The 17760-nt window shown below is 35.6% G+C and overlaps 1 protein-coding gene and 1 long non-coding RNA gene across 2 annotated transcripts; one reads left to right on the top strand and one right to left on the bottom strand.

Annotated features, from left to right (window-relative positions):
* Positions 1-4020: 4020 nt before the first annotated feature.
* LOC144703732 (uncharacterized) lies at positions 4021-5089 on the bottom strand. The gene is made up of 2 exons (XR_013581607.1): positions 4476-5089; positions 4021-4256 (listed from the first exon to the last, which is right to left on the bottom strand). It is a non-coding gene; the product is annotated as an uncharacterized LOC144703732 (long non-coding RNA).
* A 1664-nt stretch (positions 5090-6753) lies between these two features.
* Positions 6754-7953, top strand: LOC144703545 (aquaporin TIP2-1-like). Its single transcript, XM_078575732.1, has 3 exons — positions 6754-6957; positions 7031-7281; positions 7374-7953. Exons 1-3 carry the CDS (start codon positions 6831-6833, stop codon positions 7740-7742), a joined length of 747 nt encoding a protein of 248 aa, XP_078431858.1. The 5' UTR covers positions 6754-6830; the 3' UTR covers positions 7743-7953.
* Positions 7954-17760: the final 9807 nt, after the last annotated feature.

Raw genomic sequence — 17760 nt, 5'->3', positions numbered from 1 at the left:
TTTGATCCTGACCATCTATCTTTCTGTATCTATCTTTAATCCTATCCATATATATTTTCCTATATTAATCTCATCCACTAAATTTCTTAGCAAGTATAGGGTATGTGGAAGTTTATTGCTAGTTTAATCTTATTTCAAATCCTATTGGCTGACTCGCGCTGCAATGGTGAGTAAAACTCCTCAAACCCCCCCCCCCCAAAGATCATCGACGGTGTAGACGACGTTGAGCTTGTTCTTGAGAATAGAAAAATGACATTTTCAAAGAGGTTTGGTTAGAGGGTCAGCCAATTGACACTTTTTGTCAACGAATTGTATCCTGAGAGCCTTAGCTGCCACTTGCTCACAAACAAAGTGGTAATCTATCTCTATATATTTCATCCGAGCACGAAACACAGGATTTTCTGCCAGATATATAGTGCCTAAATTATCACACCAAGGTATTGGCACCGATTCATATAGTACTCTTACTTCCTTTAGCATTGACTGAATCCACAGGATTTCAGCAGTTACATTAGCAAGTGCCTTATATTCAGCTTCGGTACTTGCTCTGGCTACAGTAGATTGCCTTTTAGATCTCCATGACACAAGATTGTTCACCTGCCCAATCATAATCACTAAAATCACTGATATTTTTGTTAGAATTCTTACAAATAAGTAAGTCGTGAAGTATGCTACCCTTAAGATAACAAAGTAAGTCTATAAGGGCTCCCCAATCATCAGAATTTGGGGAATGCATCTTCTGTCAGGCTTTGTTAACTGCGAGTGCAACATCAGGTATGGTTAGTGTCAAGTACTGTAGACAACAACGATTTATCTATAACGAGAATCATCAGTTATTTTAATTTTACATTTGAATGTTGAAGACATGATGATAGGAGTTGATAACAGTTTTGAGTTTTCCATATTTGATTGTTGAAGTATTGACAAAATATAACTTTATTGTGATAGAATGAATTCTTTTGGATGTGGCAATAATTCAATACCAAGGAAATATTTTTCAGGTCCAATATCACGGATCGCAAATTGACTATGTAACTGACGAACTATTTGTTCAATTTCACTATTTTGTGGAGATACTATCAGGATATCATCTACATATATTAAAATAAAAATTGGATTCATGCCAAGTATCTTGAAAAATAAAGATGTATCTTTTTCGGTCCAATAAAATCGAGAGCACGAAGTGAAGACGATAATCTTGAAAAATAAAGATGTCTTTATTTCAAAAATAAAGACATCTTTTTTTGATATGTTGTTTCAACCCACATATCAATTTTTTTAACATAAAAATAGAATTTGGATGAAGAGTATCTTTGAAACCTGAGGGTTGTTCCATGTAGACCTTTTCTTCTAGATCTTCGTGCAAAAATGCGTTTGATACATCTAGTTGATGAATTTTCCAACAGTTGCTAATTGGAAGTTACAAAAGTAATCTAATTGTGGTATGCTTGATTACATAAAGAAATGTTCTCTGAATCATGTTGATTGAATCCCTTAGATACTAGTCCAGCTTTATATCTGTCAATTTTCCCATTCGGTTTGTATTTTAACTTGTATACGCACTTACAGCCTATAATATGAAGATTTGAATATCTTGGAACTAACATCCAAGTTTGATTCTGAATAGGAGCATCATACTCTACTTTCATCGCTTCCATCCAATTTTCATCTTTGGATTCGTCGATGTAAGTAGTTGGTTCTGTATTGTTTAATCTAGTAAACAAACACTTTGGAATAGGATGTTTAAGAGCTAAAAAATATATATGATTGCTTTTTTGACAGGCTTCATCTCGAAGATAAACATCACTAACGTGCTAGAGATATCTACAAGATTTGGATTTATTGTGTTCGACAAGGGGTCATATGATTGTACTAAGGTACTATCCTCTTGGGTGTTTAATGAGTAGGGGATGAGTGAATATCATTATTGAATACTGGATCTGGTATTGGTGATGATATATTTTGTACTTAATCTACACGTGGAATATTGGATGCGATTACGGGATAAGATCCATGTATTCTGAGATATTTCTCTGGTGATGAGTCAAAAGAAAAGGGAAATAAATTTACTTCGAAAATAATATGGCGTGAAATATAAATTTTACCTCAATATATTGAAAAACACCTATCTCCAATGTGCATTGAGCTCTACCCCAAGAAGACTCATCTTTCTGATTTTGAGTCAAATTTATGATGTGCATATGACCTTAGGTATGGATAGCATTGACACCCAAAAGTTCTTAAAGAAGAATAGTCAGGTATATCTTTGAATAAAAATTCAAAATGAGATTTGTTTTTAAGAACAGGAGTTGGTAATATGTAACTGAGATATGTAATTGTAGCTACTGCCTCGTCTTAAAATTTCTTGGGCATACATGCATGGTTGAGCAATTCTAATGATGCTTCTATCATATGTCTATGTTTTGTTTTAGCAGTTCCATATTTTTTTTGGGGGTATGAGGACAAGATACCTGATGAACAATACCTTGTGACTTTAGAATTGAGTGGAGAGAGTGATATTTTTTACAACAATTTGACTGAAAGTATTTAATATTTGTAGAGAACTGATTTTCTACTCTTTGTTGAAATTCAATGAATTTAGATACGACTTCACTTTTTCCCTTTACTAGATATAACCATGTTTATTTACTGTAATCATCAATCAACACAACGTATTAAGAAAAAACAAGATTAGATAAGATAGGTGAAGGTCCGCTTAAGTCAGAATGAACTATTTCAAGAGGCATTTTTGAATGATAATGAGTAGGAGAAAATGAGATTTGATGTGACTTTCAAATTCTACATGATTCACATATGAGTTCCTTATGAAATTTTGTAAATGGTAGTCCAAACTTTTGTATAACTAGTTGTAGAATTCAAAATTTGGGTGTCCCAAGCAAGTGAGCCAGTATCTGAAGATATCTTTTCTCCAACCATAGCAGTTGGTTTTCTTGGATGTGGCTTCAAATAGTACATTTCATCCTTAATTGTTTCTTGAGCAGTGTGCAACTGGTTTTTTTGTCCTTCATAAGGCAATAAGTTGGATGAAACTCAACAAAAAATTTATTATCTATGGTCAGTATATGAATAAAGAGTAAATTATTTTTAATTGTGGGCACATTCAGTATGTCTTTGAGAAATAGATTTCTATCATAAGTGGAAATTTTGGAAGAGCTTACGGATGAGAGTTTCAAACCTGCACCATTACCCAATTCTAGATGTTCACTTCCTTGGTAGTTTTTTGGATTTGAAAGTATGCCCTGATCTGATGTTACATGATGAGTTGCTCCACTATCTAGAAACCATGCTCCATTTTCCGAGTTGGTCATAGAATAAACCTCAGGCGACATTTGGTTGTTCTATCTGGGTTGTCCTCGATTTGGTGGTGTTATGATAAACTCTTGACACTCTCTAGCTTCATGAACATACTGGGAGCATATCTGACATCTTTAAGGTTCGCCATTTTTACGGAATTTTGGTAAAACTGGACCGAACCGATACCGTTGGTTTGGATTTCATGGTTTTACCGATAGTTCGGTAAAGGTTTCGGTTCGAACCGCCAACCAGACCGAAACCTAACCGAAAGAGAAAGAAGTAAATATATTGAATTTGTTTAGTTACAACCATGGGGTTTCGAACCCTGGTCTACACGCCTCCAGCGCACGTACCCTTTAGCCAACTTAGCCATGTCACTTTTACGAAAACAGTAAATAAATGTAATATATATACGTATACAAATGTATTTATTAAAATATATAATCATGTAAAAATAAATTTAGAAAATAACTTTTTCCCTTGTGAAATTTTGAAATAGAAAACCCTTAACACTCTTATATGAATCTTCTTTGATTATGTGGTGAATCAATAGTGAAAATGTTCTAATTACATTCTAAAATTGATTGATTAACTTGTGAAGATTTTAATTTTTTAACTTTGATCATGATTTTCAGTTGGTATTCATGACCAAACTATAGGTTTTACCGAACCGAGCCGATCTTTGACCGAACCGAGACCGTACCAAAGTTTAGGTATAGGTTTAGGTTTTTGCAAAAGACCGGTATCGAGACCGACACCGTCATTCCCTAGACATCTTGGTTGGAATTTATTAGTCCTCCCTCTTCCACATCCACAGTTTTGACTGAATCCTCTTGACTAGTAGTTGTCCTTTCGTGGAGTCTGACTTGAAGATGGATGTCTCTAGACCTGGCTATTGTTTGCCATGGGAGAAAATGCTTGACCTTGCCTTTTGTTGATAGCTGAGGAAATAATCGTGGGCCTCGAGTTTGGTTACCATTTGTTCAAATTTCAAGTGTTGAACATTTGCATTAATGCAAAGTACAAACTGATTGTATTCTTTCCCCAATCTTCTCCAGAACGTAAAAATAATCTAATCTTCATCAGGCTTAGCACCAGCAGACTCGAGTGATTCCACAACAAATCAAAAATTTTAACGTAATCATCTATAGACATTGTACCTTTTTTCATGTTGTGGAATTTTCGATGAAGATCCATGACTCGTGCTTGGTTTCAGCTGAAGAAGGTGCTTTCCAAAATGTTACTGGCTTCTTTGGTGGATTTGGCTTTACTAATACATGGAATGATTGGTTTTCACAATGTTGAATGAAGAAACCCCAGAACCTTTTGATCATTCTTCCACCACTATTTGTATTCTGGGTTCTCCATTAGATTTCCCTGTGGGTCTGAAATAGAAACAGAGGGCGGGTTATCCTGAACAAACGTGATTAACTCATACCTATTGAGAATAGGAAGAATTGAGCTCTTCCAAATCTGGTAATTTTTATCGTTGAGCGAGGCCAAGACTATGAACCCTGGCATAATATTCACCGAGACTTGTCCAGCGATGACAACATTTGTAGAGGCCAAAGCATGAGCTGCTGCGGAGATCTCTCCTGCCACGACGATCGGATGCTCTGATACCATGTTGAGGTTGATTGAGATTCATGGAGAGATTGAGAGAAATGATAGATGTAGAGAATGAGATGAAAGGAGGGAAGAGTAGAGAAGAAGAGATAACGGAGCAAGAAGAAGACAAGAAGACGAGCCATTAACATCGTTGTATTCTGTGAATTAAAAATGTACTCGTGTGTTGATATTTATTGTAATGTATATGTATATAACAGTATTAGTTAGTTCGCTCAACTGATCGTGTCTGTAACAACAATTTGTTACGGTTGTATCTGATCAAATCCTAACCATTTATCTTTTCCTAACTAGATCTGATCCTGACCGTCTTCCTTTCCCTATCTATGTTTAATCTTATCTGTCAATGTTTTCCTATTTTTAATCCTAACCACTAGATTATTAATTAGTATATGGTACGTGTAAGTTTTTTACTAGTCTAATCTTATTAAAATCCTATTGGCACACTAGTGCTGATGTGGCAAGCAAAACTCCTCAACATGACCAAATCAGCAATCCAAAGAAGTGGCAAGTTCTCACTTCCACTCATTCATTTCCCACGCCTACCAAAGCATTAAATCCGAGGACTAGGAAGGCATTAAATCCGAAGACTCAAGCCAAAACAAAAAGTTATCCCGACCGTTCTTTGTATGCTGCTTCGTGTTTACCTTCCCATTTTTTACTCGCAGTCAATCCTCCATCGGCGCATCCGGGATTACTTCTCGTGGCCCCCAGCAAGACACTCTGCTTACTGTTTGTTCTCTCTTTCAGTCCGCCGGGAAGGTCACCTCAGCTCAGTACGGGCCCTTCAATGCGAAACACGTCTCTTTCTACAGTCCTTGTCTAACAGACCTGCGCTATATCTCAGCTTTCAAACCAGGTAGCTCACGGAGGAAATGGGGGGACTTGCCAACTCCGTCACTGCAGTCAATCTCTCCATGCAAGTGTTGCTTCTTCAACTCCCAAGAAAAAAATAATCACGCATTTATTGGTTTTCATTGTTGATCACAACAGGATCGAGGGTGGTTCTTTTATTTTTTGGAGTTAATATTATTGGCTCAGTGAGAAAGAAAGGAGAAAAACATCGAATCAGCGAAATACGCAATAAAAATGAGAAAGACGGAAAACAAAAAGAATAAAAAATCTAACCAGAGGACAACTCGGAAACCCATTGTAATGATTGGAACCGAGAATATTGTATCTGGCTGGCTGTCTTCAGTCACTCGAAACCCCTTAGAGCGACCTGGGGCCAAGTAATTGGCCTCCAAACTATCTCTTCCGCGGATAATATTTTATAAATTGAGGTCGAAAGAACGAGTGGATAAGGTTCGGGGGGCGGTCTGCGATAGAGAAAAAATCAATAAATATTGCATAAAAATATTCTGACACGGGAATGACGGGATGAGGGCTGACGTGTCTCATATTTGGAAAGAACTGTTGAATGATATACGCCACGAGGGCGGTAGCGATCGCTAGCTGGCATTACAAAACGACAGCGAGGCATCAGCTCCGTGGATATTCCTCCAGCCGTGAAGCCGCGGCGCAATGATGCAACTTCAACCACTCTCTTCTCGGATTATTGTTAGATTGGTCGGCTGTTTCCTCGATTAAATATCGTAAAATAACGGAAGGGTGGCAGCAGTCCAATATATAAAATGGCGATCCAGCAGATGGTCGGCCCACCACGCTTCGATAGCGCGGTTCACATGGAGGTTTTTATTCTTACTTGGCTCGACGGGCCCAAGAGACCCCGCCTGTACAGCTGTCGGATGAGCCATTGATGCGCTTCATGGAGGGCGAGATACTGCAGTATATAATGGCCTATCAAGGATGAGGCTTTCAACCACGAGCGGCTTCTCCTTCTCTCTCTCCCTATCTTTGTTTCAGCGTCAAGAAGAGCGAGAATCGCCATGGCTGGGATCGCGTTCGGCAGGTTCGATGACTCCCTCAGCGCCGCCTCCATCAAGGCCTACGTTGCAGAGTTCATCTCGACTCTGCTTTTCGTCTTCGCCGGCGTCGGATCCGCGATTGCCTACGGTATTACAGCTAAATTTTCATATCTATCTTTTCTGTACAATGGGTCGTTGATTAAGCCAGGGGAATAATACAGGGAAGTTGACTTCTGGCGCGGCGCTCGACCCTGCCGGCTTGGTCGCCGTCGCCATCACCCACGGCTTCGCTCTGTTCGTCACCGTCTCCATCGCCGCCAACATTTCCGGCGGCCACGTCAACCCCGCCGTGACCTTCGGCCTCGCGCTCGGCGGCCAAATCACGATCTTGACGGGCATTTTCTACTGGGTTGCTCAGCTCGTCGGTGCCATCGTTGCCTCCCTGCTTCTGCAGGTGTCCACCGGCGGCCTGGTAAGAGATAATCATAAAATCAACGCCTCTAAATCTCTGATCTTCCTGAGTTCGGAGAAAAGAATATAATGGGTAACATGTTTATAACGTAGGCCATCCCGACCCACTCGCTGGCTTCTGGCATTGGGCCTCTGGAGGGCGTGGTGCTCGAGATCGTCATCACCTTCGGGCTTGTCTACACAGTTTACGCCACCGCAGTCGACCCCAGGAAGGGCTCAGTGGGCACCATCGCCCCGATCGCTATCGGGTTCATCGTTGGTGCTAACATCCTCGCCGCCGGGCCTTTCTCCGGTGGATCCATGAACCCCGCTCGCTCCTTCGGACCTGCCGTCGTTAGCGGCGACTTTGCCGGCCACTGGGTCTACTGGGTCGGCCCACTCGTCGGAGGCGGGCTTGCAGGCCTCGTCTACAGCTTCCTCAACCTGTCCTCCGATCACGAGGTTCTGACAAGCACGGTTTGATGGAATTGTTTGAGGAATCGGAGGAATCGAAGTCGAAGCTGTTCCGAGCGCGTGGCTTCTGTCGTTGGAATAATTTGTTCAGAGCTTTTCTCTGTGTCTGTAAATGTCTCTTTCAGCATTTCACTCCTTCCGATCGTGGAGCTTTTGTATTATTGGTGAGAGGCCATGACGTAGCCCCTCGGCGTGCCCAATGAATTTCCCTTTCGTACCTCTTCTTGCTGTTTGATTGGTTTTAGAGTTTTCTTCGCTGATCGTATCGTCTCACTTGTATAACGTGCGGTTGACAAGCTATGGCGCAACGTGAGCATCCAGGACCGTCAATTCTTGGTACACGATGTTCCATGCCATTTTGGGAGAAATATTCATGCCATTTGAAGTACTAAGCTTTTCCTTTCCCGGTGTGACTCGGGAGGACATCGTAGTGTATTTTAGCAAACGATTGTCTTTCGGTGATGCGGTAGATGGTGAACCTTAACTTCGAGTTACTGCAATAAACTCTCGGGATCCTTAAAAAACAGATTGGCAGGGGATATTGCATTAAAAGAGTAAGCGTGAAGGATGGGAAAGTTATAAAGCAGTTGGAATTTAATGAAGATTGAAGTTCATGATATTTTCTTGAAAATGCATAAGTTAGTTTTTGGATGTCCCTTCTCTGTTGCTTCTGCTCATACGCCCATGACACTAAGAATGAGCTTGGTGGATCTCAGAAACTTATTCTCTTTCAATCAGCCCACACATGTAGCTAGCAAGTTTGGGGATTTTACAAAGATCCAAGCGCCAATTTATAAATCTAATGATACAAACAGAAAGAGGGGATAAATACAAAGGTACCTCAAAATTTTAGCTCAAACAGGGTTCTGAACTGCAAGATATCAAGCCATGAAGTTGGAGCAATTTTGGTTTGATAGGATATTCTCTCCTAGTTAGAGCCTCAGTAACTTTATTGCTTTCGGTTAACAGTTTTTGGATCTTGGGATATTCCATCTTTAATGATTGATGTGGTTTACGTCATCATCCACAATCATTTTCTCCGGTAGTGAAGTGTTCTACACTAAAAAAATTACATTTTAACTAGTATATCATGCGATGTGGGATGTGTCCATGCGTGCCATATCAACACATTATTTTTTCTGTTTTATGCCATGCTGACATGTGTCATTCTTGTGAAAAGAAAATAAGTAGTAATCATTGATGCTGGGTTCTAGGCCTTGATTAAAATTAAACCTAAGTGATTCATGCAACATCAAACTGTGAACAAAATCTTGGGAACATCCCATATGCGCAAATTAGCTCAATGATTTCTTAACTTCCTCAAATAAGACATGTTGAGCTATTCATATTTCCATGTTCTGGACATGTCCATTCCATCCTTAGCATATCAAGTTTCCTCGTCCATCTGATCACTTCATTGACATCATTATGTTGTCTCGACCACATTGAGTAGAGAGTAGACAAGGGAAGAATAGAGAAGATTTGTGGAACATCTGAACAATTGTGGCCTGATTGAATTTCGTTTAACTCATTCCCCTAAATATACTAAGTGGGAATTTTCATAAATACCTTTAATCCTTGGGTATATCTTTTGATGTCTAAAAGTCCATTTGCCTGTGACCTTCTAGGACCAAGTATTAGTCTAGTTAACAACTCTAGAGGCCCAATAAAGTTTATTGGCATTCCAAATCAATTATCTATATCATCATATATATTACTTAATGTATTGATATAACTAGATCAATAAGTTTTCTACCCATGGGTTACCTAGCTATACCACGTGCTCTAGAAGATGTAGAGTGCATTGACTCACCCGTGGAAGCTTTCTATCGTCGATTTCTATGTAGGTGTAGTCCATCATCTGCTTGAAGCTCCTATGATTATTAAGGATATGGTCGACAATCAAAACCTAATGGTCATTCAAATTACTATCGATGCATACTGAAATAATCATATTAATCTTCTTTGATATTCCATTGCATTGGCCGAGGACTTCCTGGCATTGTCTTTCTTGAGTTGTCTCCTCCTATATCAAGGATGGAAGACCCCATCTTGAACTCTCAATCATCTTTTAAATTTTTTGTTTAACTCGAGTTAAGATGATTTGGAATCACACAAATAAATACTAGGCGATACCCAAAGTACAATTGTCCATTCACAACACATTTTTGGTGTCGTGTCTGAGGATCACTTACAAAACCATGATGTGAATAAACATGATTGATAATTTATTGAAATACCATGTAGGGATCCATATAATGAACCCTTTCTTCTAAAGAGCACCCATTATTCTATCCTTAGTGTCTCCACAGTAATGGCTACGAAACCAACCATACTCATCATATAAGTGAAGACTCTATATTATTATTCCATATGGATATTTCAATGTGTTTCTCAAGTACCTTTCAAATAGTGATATTTAGAAGTTATGCTTAAGGATTTGTGATCTCCCAACTATGATCTTAAAATAATTCACTTAGTAGGATCATGTATTCATCTACTTCGTTATAAAAAGAATGCATCATCTATCATTAATGTATTGTATTAATGAACATTGAATAAGATGTGGAATGTGTGATTGTATTATTGACCACACATACTTAGATCAATTGTGTGATGCGGCACTGCGGATTGTTACACTAGATCAACTCTTTTTTTCATTTTCTACTAATCAGATGATGTCACATCACGACACCAATTTTTTTGATATATCAACTATGAAAAATGGAAGATCAGAATAATTATTAATTGATCTCCACACTCATATATTGAGATCTATGTCTTTTTTCTATTGGTCCATGTCACCCTATGGATTAGAAAAGCCTTCAAATAATCATTGGCCATTATGGCTTTTTTGCAATGATTAGTAGCACTGACCATTGCCAAAACCCAGATTGGTCATTATTTAATCAAATCATGACACATGGTAGGATGGGAATTATTAACCAAATAATTTGTGTATTATAGGCGACAACTCAATGATGTAAACTCATTGATCAATGGTGGTGAGGGTGCAACAATTGTAATTTGATAGCACCCGAAATACTCTGATATATACAACAACCACAACCTTAACATAAGTTTTTTTTGTGGAGGCAATGCCAATGATAATGTGGGAATGACATGACTGATTCTAGTAATGTGATGAATGTCAAAAAGTATAAGACACACGACTACATGCAGCTTGATGCACTAGAGCTATGATAAAAACATTAGGGTTAACACTATTTTTTGACTTCATATTTCTAAAAAAATATTTATATTTTTTGTTACATGCGCAAACTGAGAAAGGGTTGAATCCATAGAGAAAAAATATCAAATAAATGACGTCTAACTATAATTTATATTTTTCAGATATTATATATGTTTTATGAATTAATATAATTTAATAAAAAAAAATTAGTGAAACTTAATTCTGATTATTGTAGGAAGGGGAAAAATATTAATCATACTTAGCCTAGTTTATCGAAAGTTTCTCGAAAAATTATAAGAATTTTAATAATTTTTCTAGTGAGAAATTAATTCTAAATAATTACCTAAACCAACACTTGATGAGTGTTGGGTGACAGGGGAGTTGAGACGAGTGCGAACGATATTGGTGACTGGAGTGCCGGGACATTACACTCAACAACATTGGAGATGGAGGTGAATACATGCCAATCAGTGACATTGTGAGGCGAGTGATGGGGATTTATCTTTGTTATTGTCGAGAGAGATAGATGTGTATATGCATCAAAAAATGAAGAAGTTTGTGTGGAGTGTAGGATAGTGAAAACCTAAGAGTATCCTTGAGAAGAATAACCAACTAAAAATGTGGAAGACGTGAGCTAAACAAATAAGATTAGACTAACCTCTTCACCATGTGCCTAGTGGGTCGAGTGGTGTTTTCTCTTTATGAATCGTTATCAGATATTTGCTCCTTCATTCTTGAGACTAAATAACAAATTCAAATTAGATAACTTTGCTTAACACAACTAGGAACAAAATCCAAGGGTGCCCTTTTTACAATAAGGGGTTATATATATTGATCCAATACTGTGGATTGCTATCTCCCTTTAAAAATGAACTATTTATCGATTTGAAATTTTTACCATAAAAATTCTAATTATTAGAGCAATTCGAGCCGTTTATTTTTTTTCTCTCTCCTCATAAGGATCACACGCATGTCCCTCAGATTTTCCAAATATTTTGCATCAAAACCCACACTGTAGTATATTTTATAACCAACACCTAACACATCTGCATAATTTACACAAATATTCCAGTCATTGCATCAATTAGCAGGCTTTCAAAAACACGCCCAAGATTCCACAATGTGCGCCTGAAAATCGGAAAAATAAAGAGAATTCCAATGTGATTATTGCACATTTTCCACCATTAAGTCTCATAAACAACTTTACATGTAAAAAGGAAAAAGAGAAAGGAATAATGGCACTTATAGTACATGTAATCATCATTGAATCACATTATCCCACATCTTCACACCTTAAAAAATATTCATTGTAATTCTTGTAAACAAATGCCTCCTTTTGTCTATTATTTGTCCACTTACCGAAACAAAGTCTAGTAATCAATTGTTGTCACCAATGATTGGTCAATACCAATCATATAATAAAGTCATTGACTGCTTGAAATTTTAAAGAACAATATTTTCATACCTGGAGGAGCATATTAAATCAAATATATTCCATATAAAATCCCTTAAAATTATTTAAATAAGTATAGACATAATATTATATCTTATAAAATATTCTTTATCAGAATTTAAAATTTTAAAAATTACATAAAATACCAAAAAATTGGGTAGATAAAAGTATCATTCTTAAAATAAAATAAACCTTAAAATATTTTTATAAAAATAAAAATACTTTTCTGACTTGTAAAATAAAATTTTGTTGTGTTTCTATAACTTCAAAACAAATTAAGACGTGCATGAAGTGGTAAAAATAACGATCATGTATTAGCATAAATCCTCCAATGACAATTTGGGCACTCACCTTTGTGGAATTAAGAGGAAAATCACTCTTAATATGGGTCAAATTAGAGGTTATGAGGAGTGACACCGACTTCTTGCAACGTAGGATATTATATTTTAGAATTTCCTCAGCTTACTTGTTGGAATGGTTAGCCTTACACCTCTTATAATAAACATCACTCTCGTACAGGTTGCGGCTAATTAGACTTTTGAGTTTCTACTAACTTGATTATTATCTGAAAATAGGGATTACACATTTTTATCCTCTTATATAAGCACATAATATCAAATGTGTACCAACGAAATGCTGGTGATGATGCTCTTATCTAACTATGGGTGAAATGAAGAGAAAAGTGGATGGCTCAAAAGAAAAGTGTTAGGATAGGTTAAGAATAACAGATAGACAACAAAAATATGTAACTAGATTCAAACTTATAATAGAAAAATGAGCAGAGTACACTGAAAGGATGTAGATGAATACGATAATGATGGATAAAAAATGTGTATATCCACATAAAAAAGCTATAATGAAAAACAATTATCGACACATCCTTTCTTAATCAAGAAACCTCATAATTCCTTCTCAATTTTTTTATGTAAATGGTAAAAAAACACAAACATGAAAACTTCTATTTGTAAATGTGAGGACGTTTTGGTCAAATGAAAAATCCCATGCTAGTAAGAAAACCAAGAAATAGGTTGAGAAGATGTGGATGAAAATCAAATAGGGGGATAATAAAGAAACAATATCATGAAATAATGATATCATGAAGGGGATATGAAAACAAATTAGGAGTGTATCATAAGATGTTAGGGATAATGAGGGGACAAATGGGATCCTATAAAAATGAATATCATGGGGTGAAATGGTGTAAGGTAAGCTAGATAAAATGGGTGAAGATGATACATATAAAGATTTTTCAGATACTTTTAGGTGGCTCAAAGAATTGTGTTTGTGCTTTAGGATTTTACGAACTGCATACCTCTATCCCTAGATAAGATTTAGCTGGTGCGTATGTAAGACACATAAGTCTGGTCGGCTCATATAAGGTGGTGGTGAAATGGGGGTTCACACTAGTTATCCCTCCATCCAGTACTATAGTACTTCAATACTTTTATTTTCATGTTTGTTCCACTGCCCTATCATATAAACTTGTCATTGGGGACTTATTCACAAATAATATAAAATCATATTCCCAATTATCACAAATTACCATTTAAAACATTTCTCTACGAGTCGACTCTCTCTACACACTCCTATGATCAAAGGTAAATGGAGTTCCTAAGGTTGGGTTCTAAAATTGTTGTATGAAGTTTTTTTTAATAAATACTATAATTTATAGAATAACTCCCCCTACCATTTTATGCACGGACTCAGTTCATATGAAATAATTAAATTTAAAACTAAAGCAAGCATGTAGGTTATATTTACTATGCTCTACCCATTATATCATGTAAGTCTCTCGTATCTCGCTATTTCTTTGTAACTTTATGTCATAGTATCATATGCTAATATTTGTTTATTAAATAACTTCTAAAATAATGTCTTAATTGATTGCATTTTGTCTAGCTTGCATTGTGCTTAGAAATAAAGTAGCATCCTTGCTGTGAGGAATAGCTTTTGGTGCTGTTTGGTAAGAACTTTGATCCTAACCTGCATTTCTATTTTCTCTCTTTTTTCTTGTTCTCTATCTCTCATCATAATAAATATTAAATATCTTAGACTTGAAGACCTTATTAAAGATCTCTCATCTTCATTCCCAAGGTTGGAATGAAGAGATATTTAATTACATGAGAGGATACAGAGATGCTTAAAATTATTATAACATTTCCCCTTATATGTAGTATAATAGCTATCCTACATCAACTCTAATTCAGGTTTTTCTCTAATCACTATTCCCTATGAATTTGACATCGGTCATTGCTCTAAAATATTGAGTTTAACTAATCATAAATATTATTTCATAAATGTAAAGCAAAAATGCAAAAACAAAAATTAACACCTGATTGTTCTTAGTCTATATAATACAAAAGGCATGCATAGGTATTCTTATTAAAATACTTTCAACCGCACTCCTAATAGGCTCTAAAGTCAACCTTGGCAACTAACATAGAACGTTACAGATTTGTCCATGAGTACCAATTCGGGACTGTCATAAAGCACAACTTGACACATACTAGGATGACTCACTCATGTGTTGTGCTCTATTGGATGTGATTGAATGCTTGCAATCAATTTCATTCAAGGTAGGTGTCAATGAATTATAAATTGATTTAAAACTCTATAAAATAATATGAAATTATGTGGAACTTGTTCTGGATTTGACGTTCCCCTTGGGATTGAACATGAGTAATCTTAGATATTAACTTATTAAAAAATACTCTACTATATAATCTATGGGATTCAATTTTGAGTATAAATGGAAATAAATTAATAATATATTTTTTAATTAAGTAACAAAAATTAAAAATATAGTTTTTAGATTTTCTGAAAATAAATTTTAATGAAACATGGCTAGAAATAATAAATCGGAGTTTTACATATATTTATTCATTTAAATTAAAGGGTAAAAATACTAAAAATGAATAATATTTTCTATGGATTTTCTTAATTTTGTAGAAATTGATAATTCATAAAATATCCTAAATTACCTCTTCCTTGGTTAGTGGCAGCACCAACAACAGCATGCAGTGGTAGTAGGTGACTGATGCATTGGCTTAGGCATTTGGGATAGGTGGTCATGTTCAAGATGTTCAGTCTTATTATCCCAGTTCCCAAATTACCCAAAGTTTGGTCAAGTCTGGCCAGGCTCTGCTATCCTCTCATGGATCAGCAGGTCAAGGACTGGATTCATGGTTTTCTGATGTTTAAGCTTATATCATAAAATTTCTAATTCTCTTTTTTTAAAATATGGAAAATATAGGTTGAGAAAGGGGTCTATAAACAGTGAGGCAATTGTGCATAAACTTCTGAATATTTTTTAACTTGATTAGAATTTTTGAAGAAAAGAAAGAAATGCATAATGAAATATTATTATTATTATGATTTGTATAATATTATGAGAGTTTTGCTCGTAAAGATTCAGAACTGCAATTTGAGATCGAATTTTCAGTTAAAAAACCAAGGTCAAATTTCTGAGCATAATTATATTAGATTGAAATAAATTTTTCTAAGCATCATTTTCTTATCTCCACTTTAAAGAAGGCAAACTGAAATTCAAATTGAAGTTCAAGATCAATGATATTTTTATGAAGTTTTAGGAGGAGCTATAATAGATAGAGAATATAATTTTAGAACAATCCGATCCCCAATCTAGAGAGAGAAAATGGGTAAATTAGGGGAAATGGAATTTTGTGACTGGATTTAAAATGCATTTCTAGAAACATCTATTTGAATCTATATTTTCTTTATTTTTTTAGTTTATCCTCTTTTTCATGACTATTCATCCTCTCTCTAAATTCCTCATTATCTTATAGATATCCAAATATACATGGGTATTACTTATTTTGTATCTACAGTTTTAATAATAATAATTATTATAATGAATAGATCCCTCAATATAACTCTCTTTTATACATTCCTGAGTGATATTATATATATATATATATATATCAGTGAAAAATTAATCAGAACGAAAAACTATACAGTAATTTTTCTTCATCAGTTACAAACATGATAGACCAATTTTTTGTGTTTTCATCCGGTTACTGAATGACGTATAATATTTTTATCAATCTATATCGTTTATGGTCATGTGCACAACAACCATGCCTTAGGGTTTTGGAAATATTCAATTGATAATTCAAGGATTTAACAAAAACTTACAAATTTACTTTGTGCCCAATTGTTCAGGGGTGCACTTCAAAAGTATTTTTTCCTATCTTTCTAAAGTCTCTTTAAAAGTTACTTTAATTTTGAGCTCAATTGAATGGCTAGATGCAGTGGGCAACTGAATTGAATTATGTGGGGTGATTCATCCTGAATGGCACACTCTGATTGATCAACATCCTTTTGCCTCATTCTACTCATCGTCCAAAGGTTGTTTGCCACATAATTACATGAAGAATAAAAAAGTAAATATAATTCATTTATTTAATCATCATATGGAATAGTGAATCAATTTACACCTATCAGAGCCTTTAATCCCTTCTAGCCACTCACATTCGACCATGTGGACAGGAGTGTTTAGGCATCTGCTGATATTAAATGATGTAAAAAAATTTCATTTTTCCACTTTCATGTGTTATTGAGTCACATATTGCAAAACAAATCCTGGAATTTCTTGCTCAACCACATGTCCTCCTGTCTCAAATTTATAAATTCTTATAAAGATCCTCAAATTATCTTATTGTATGGTGAATGTTGGTGTTAAGTTTTATTCAAAGCTAAAATATAAAATATTTTGATGTCCCAACACATTTCCGTGCGATAATAAAATAATGTGACAACTTCCAATTATTGGTTCCCTATGGCATTGTTAATCTCAGAGTCATAATGATGAATATTATAATGATAAGTATGGTAAATCATTGGCAAACAGTTGTCTGAAGTTAAGGTGTCGTGTGACAGGACAACATTAAATCCCAATAAAGTGATCGTAAATCCATAAAAAAGTATTATCATAAAATTAAAATTAATTGATCTATGAAATATATGTCAAAATTTTCTAAAAAATCTGAAAAATGGAATAATACTCTAAAGCTAAAATTAATGATAATAAGCCTTAATCGTATGCATTTATGATCGTTTTAGTGAAAATAAAAATTGAAATACATGATGTTTCAAAGTTGATTTGCATGTTATAGGAGGGAGAACCAAAGAGAGAAACACATAGATAGTGGCCCATGATGCCCAACAAGTCTTACACTCCCCTCAAGGTGGACCACAAATGTCAGTTAAGCATGCCTAGACTGTGAAAGAGAATGCCATAAGAGTGTTTACCCAAACCCATAGTGAAAATGTATTTAGTTCTTTGATTGATGTGATATTAGATGTGGTGATGAGCCATTTAATCACCTTCTCTCGTACAAAGTAACTGTTCACATCGATGT

This window comes from Wolffia australiana, chromosome 5 (genome assembly GCF_029677425.1).
Source record: "Wolffia australiana isolate 7733 chromosome 5, ASM2967742v1".
Classification (NCBI taxonomy): Eukaryota; Viridiplantae; Streptophyta; class Magnoliopsida; order Alismatales; family Araceae; genus Wolffia; species Wolffia australiana.
Note: the sequence above shows the minus strand (reverse complement) of the source record. Positions and strands in the feature narration are given on the sequence as shown.

Coding starts and splice junctions, on each gene's coding strand:
- LOC144703545 (XM_078575732.1), top strand. CDS start 6,831: ATGGCTGGGATCGCGTTCGGCAGGTTCGATGACTCCCTCAGCGCCGCC. Junction 6,958..7,030: donor CGGATCCGCGATTGCCTACG/GTATTACAGCTA, acceptor GGAATAATACAG/GGAAGTTGACTTCTGGCGCG. Junction 7,282..7,373: donor AGGTGTCCACCGGCGGCCTG/GTAAGAGATAAT, acceptor TTTATAACGTAG/GCCATCCCGACCCACTCGCT.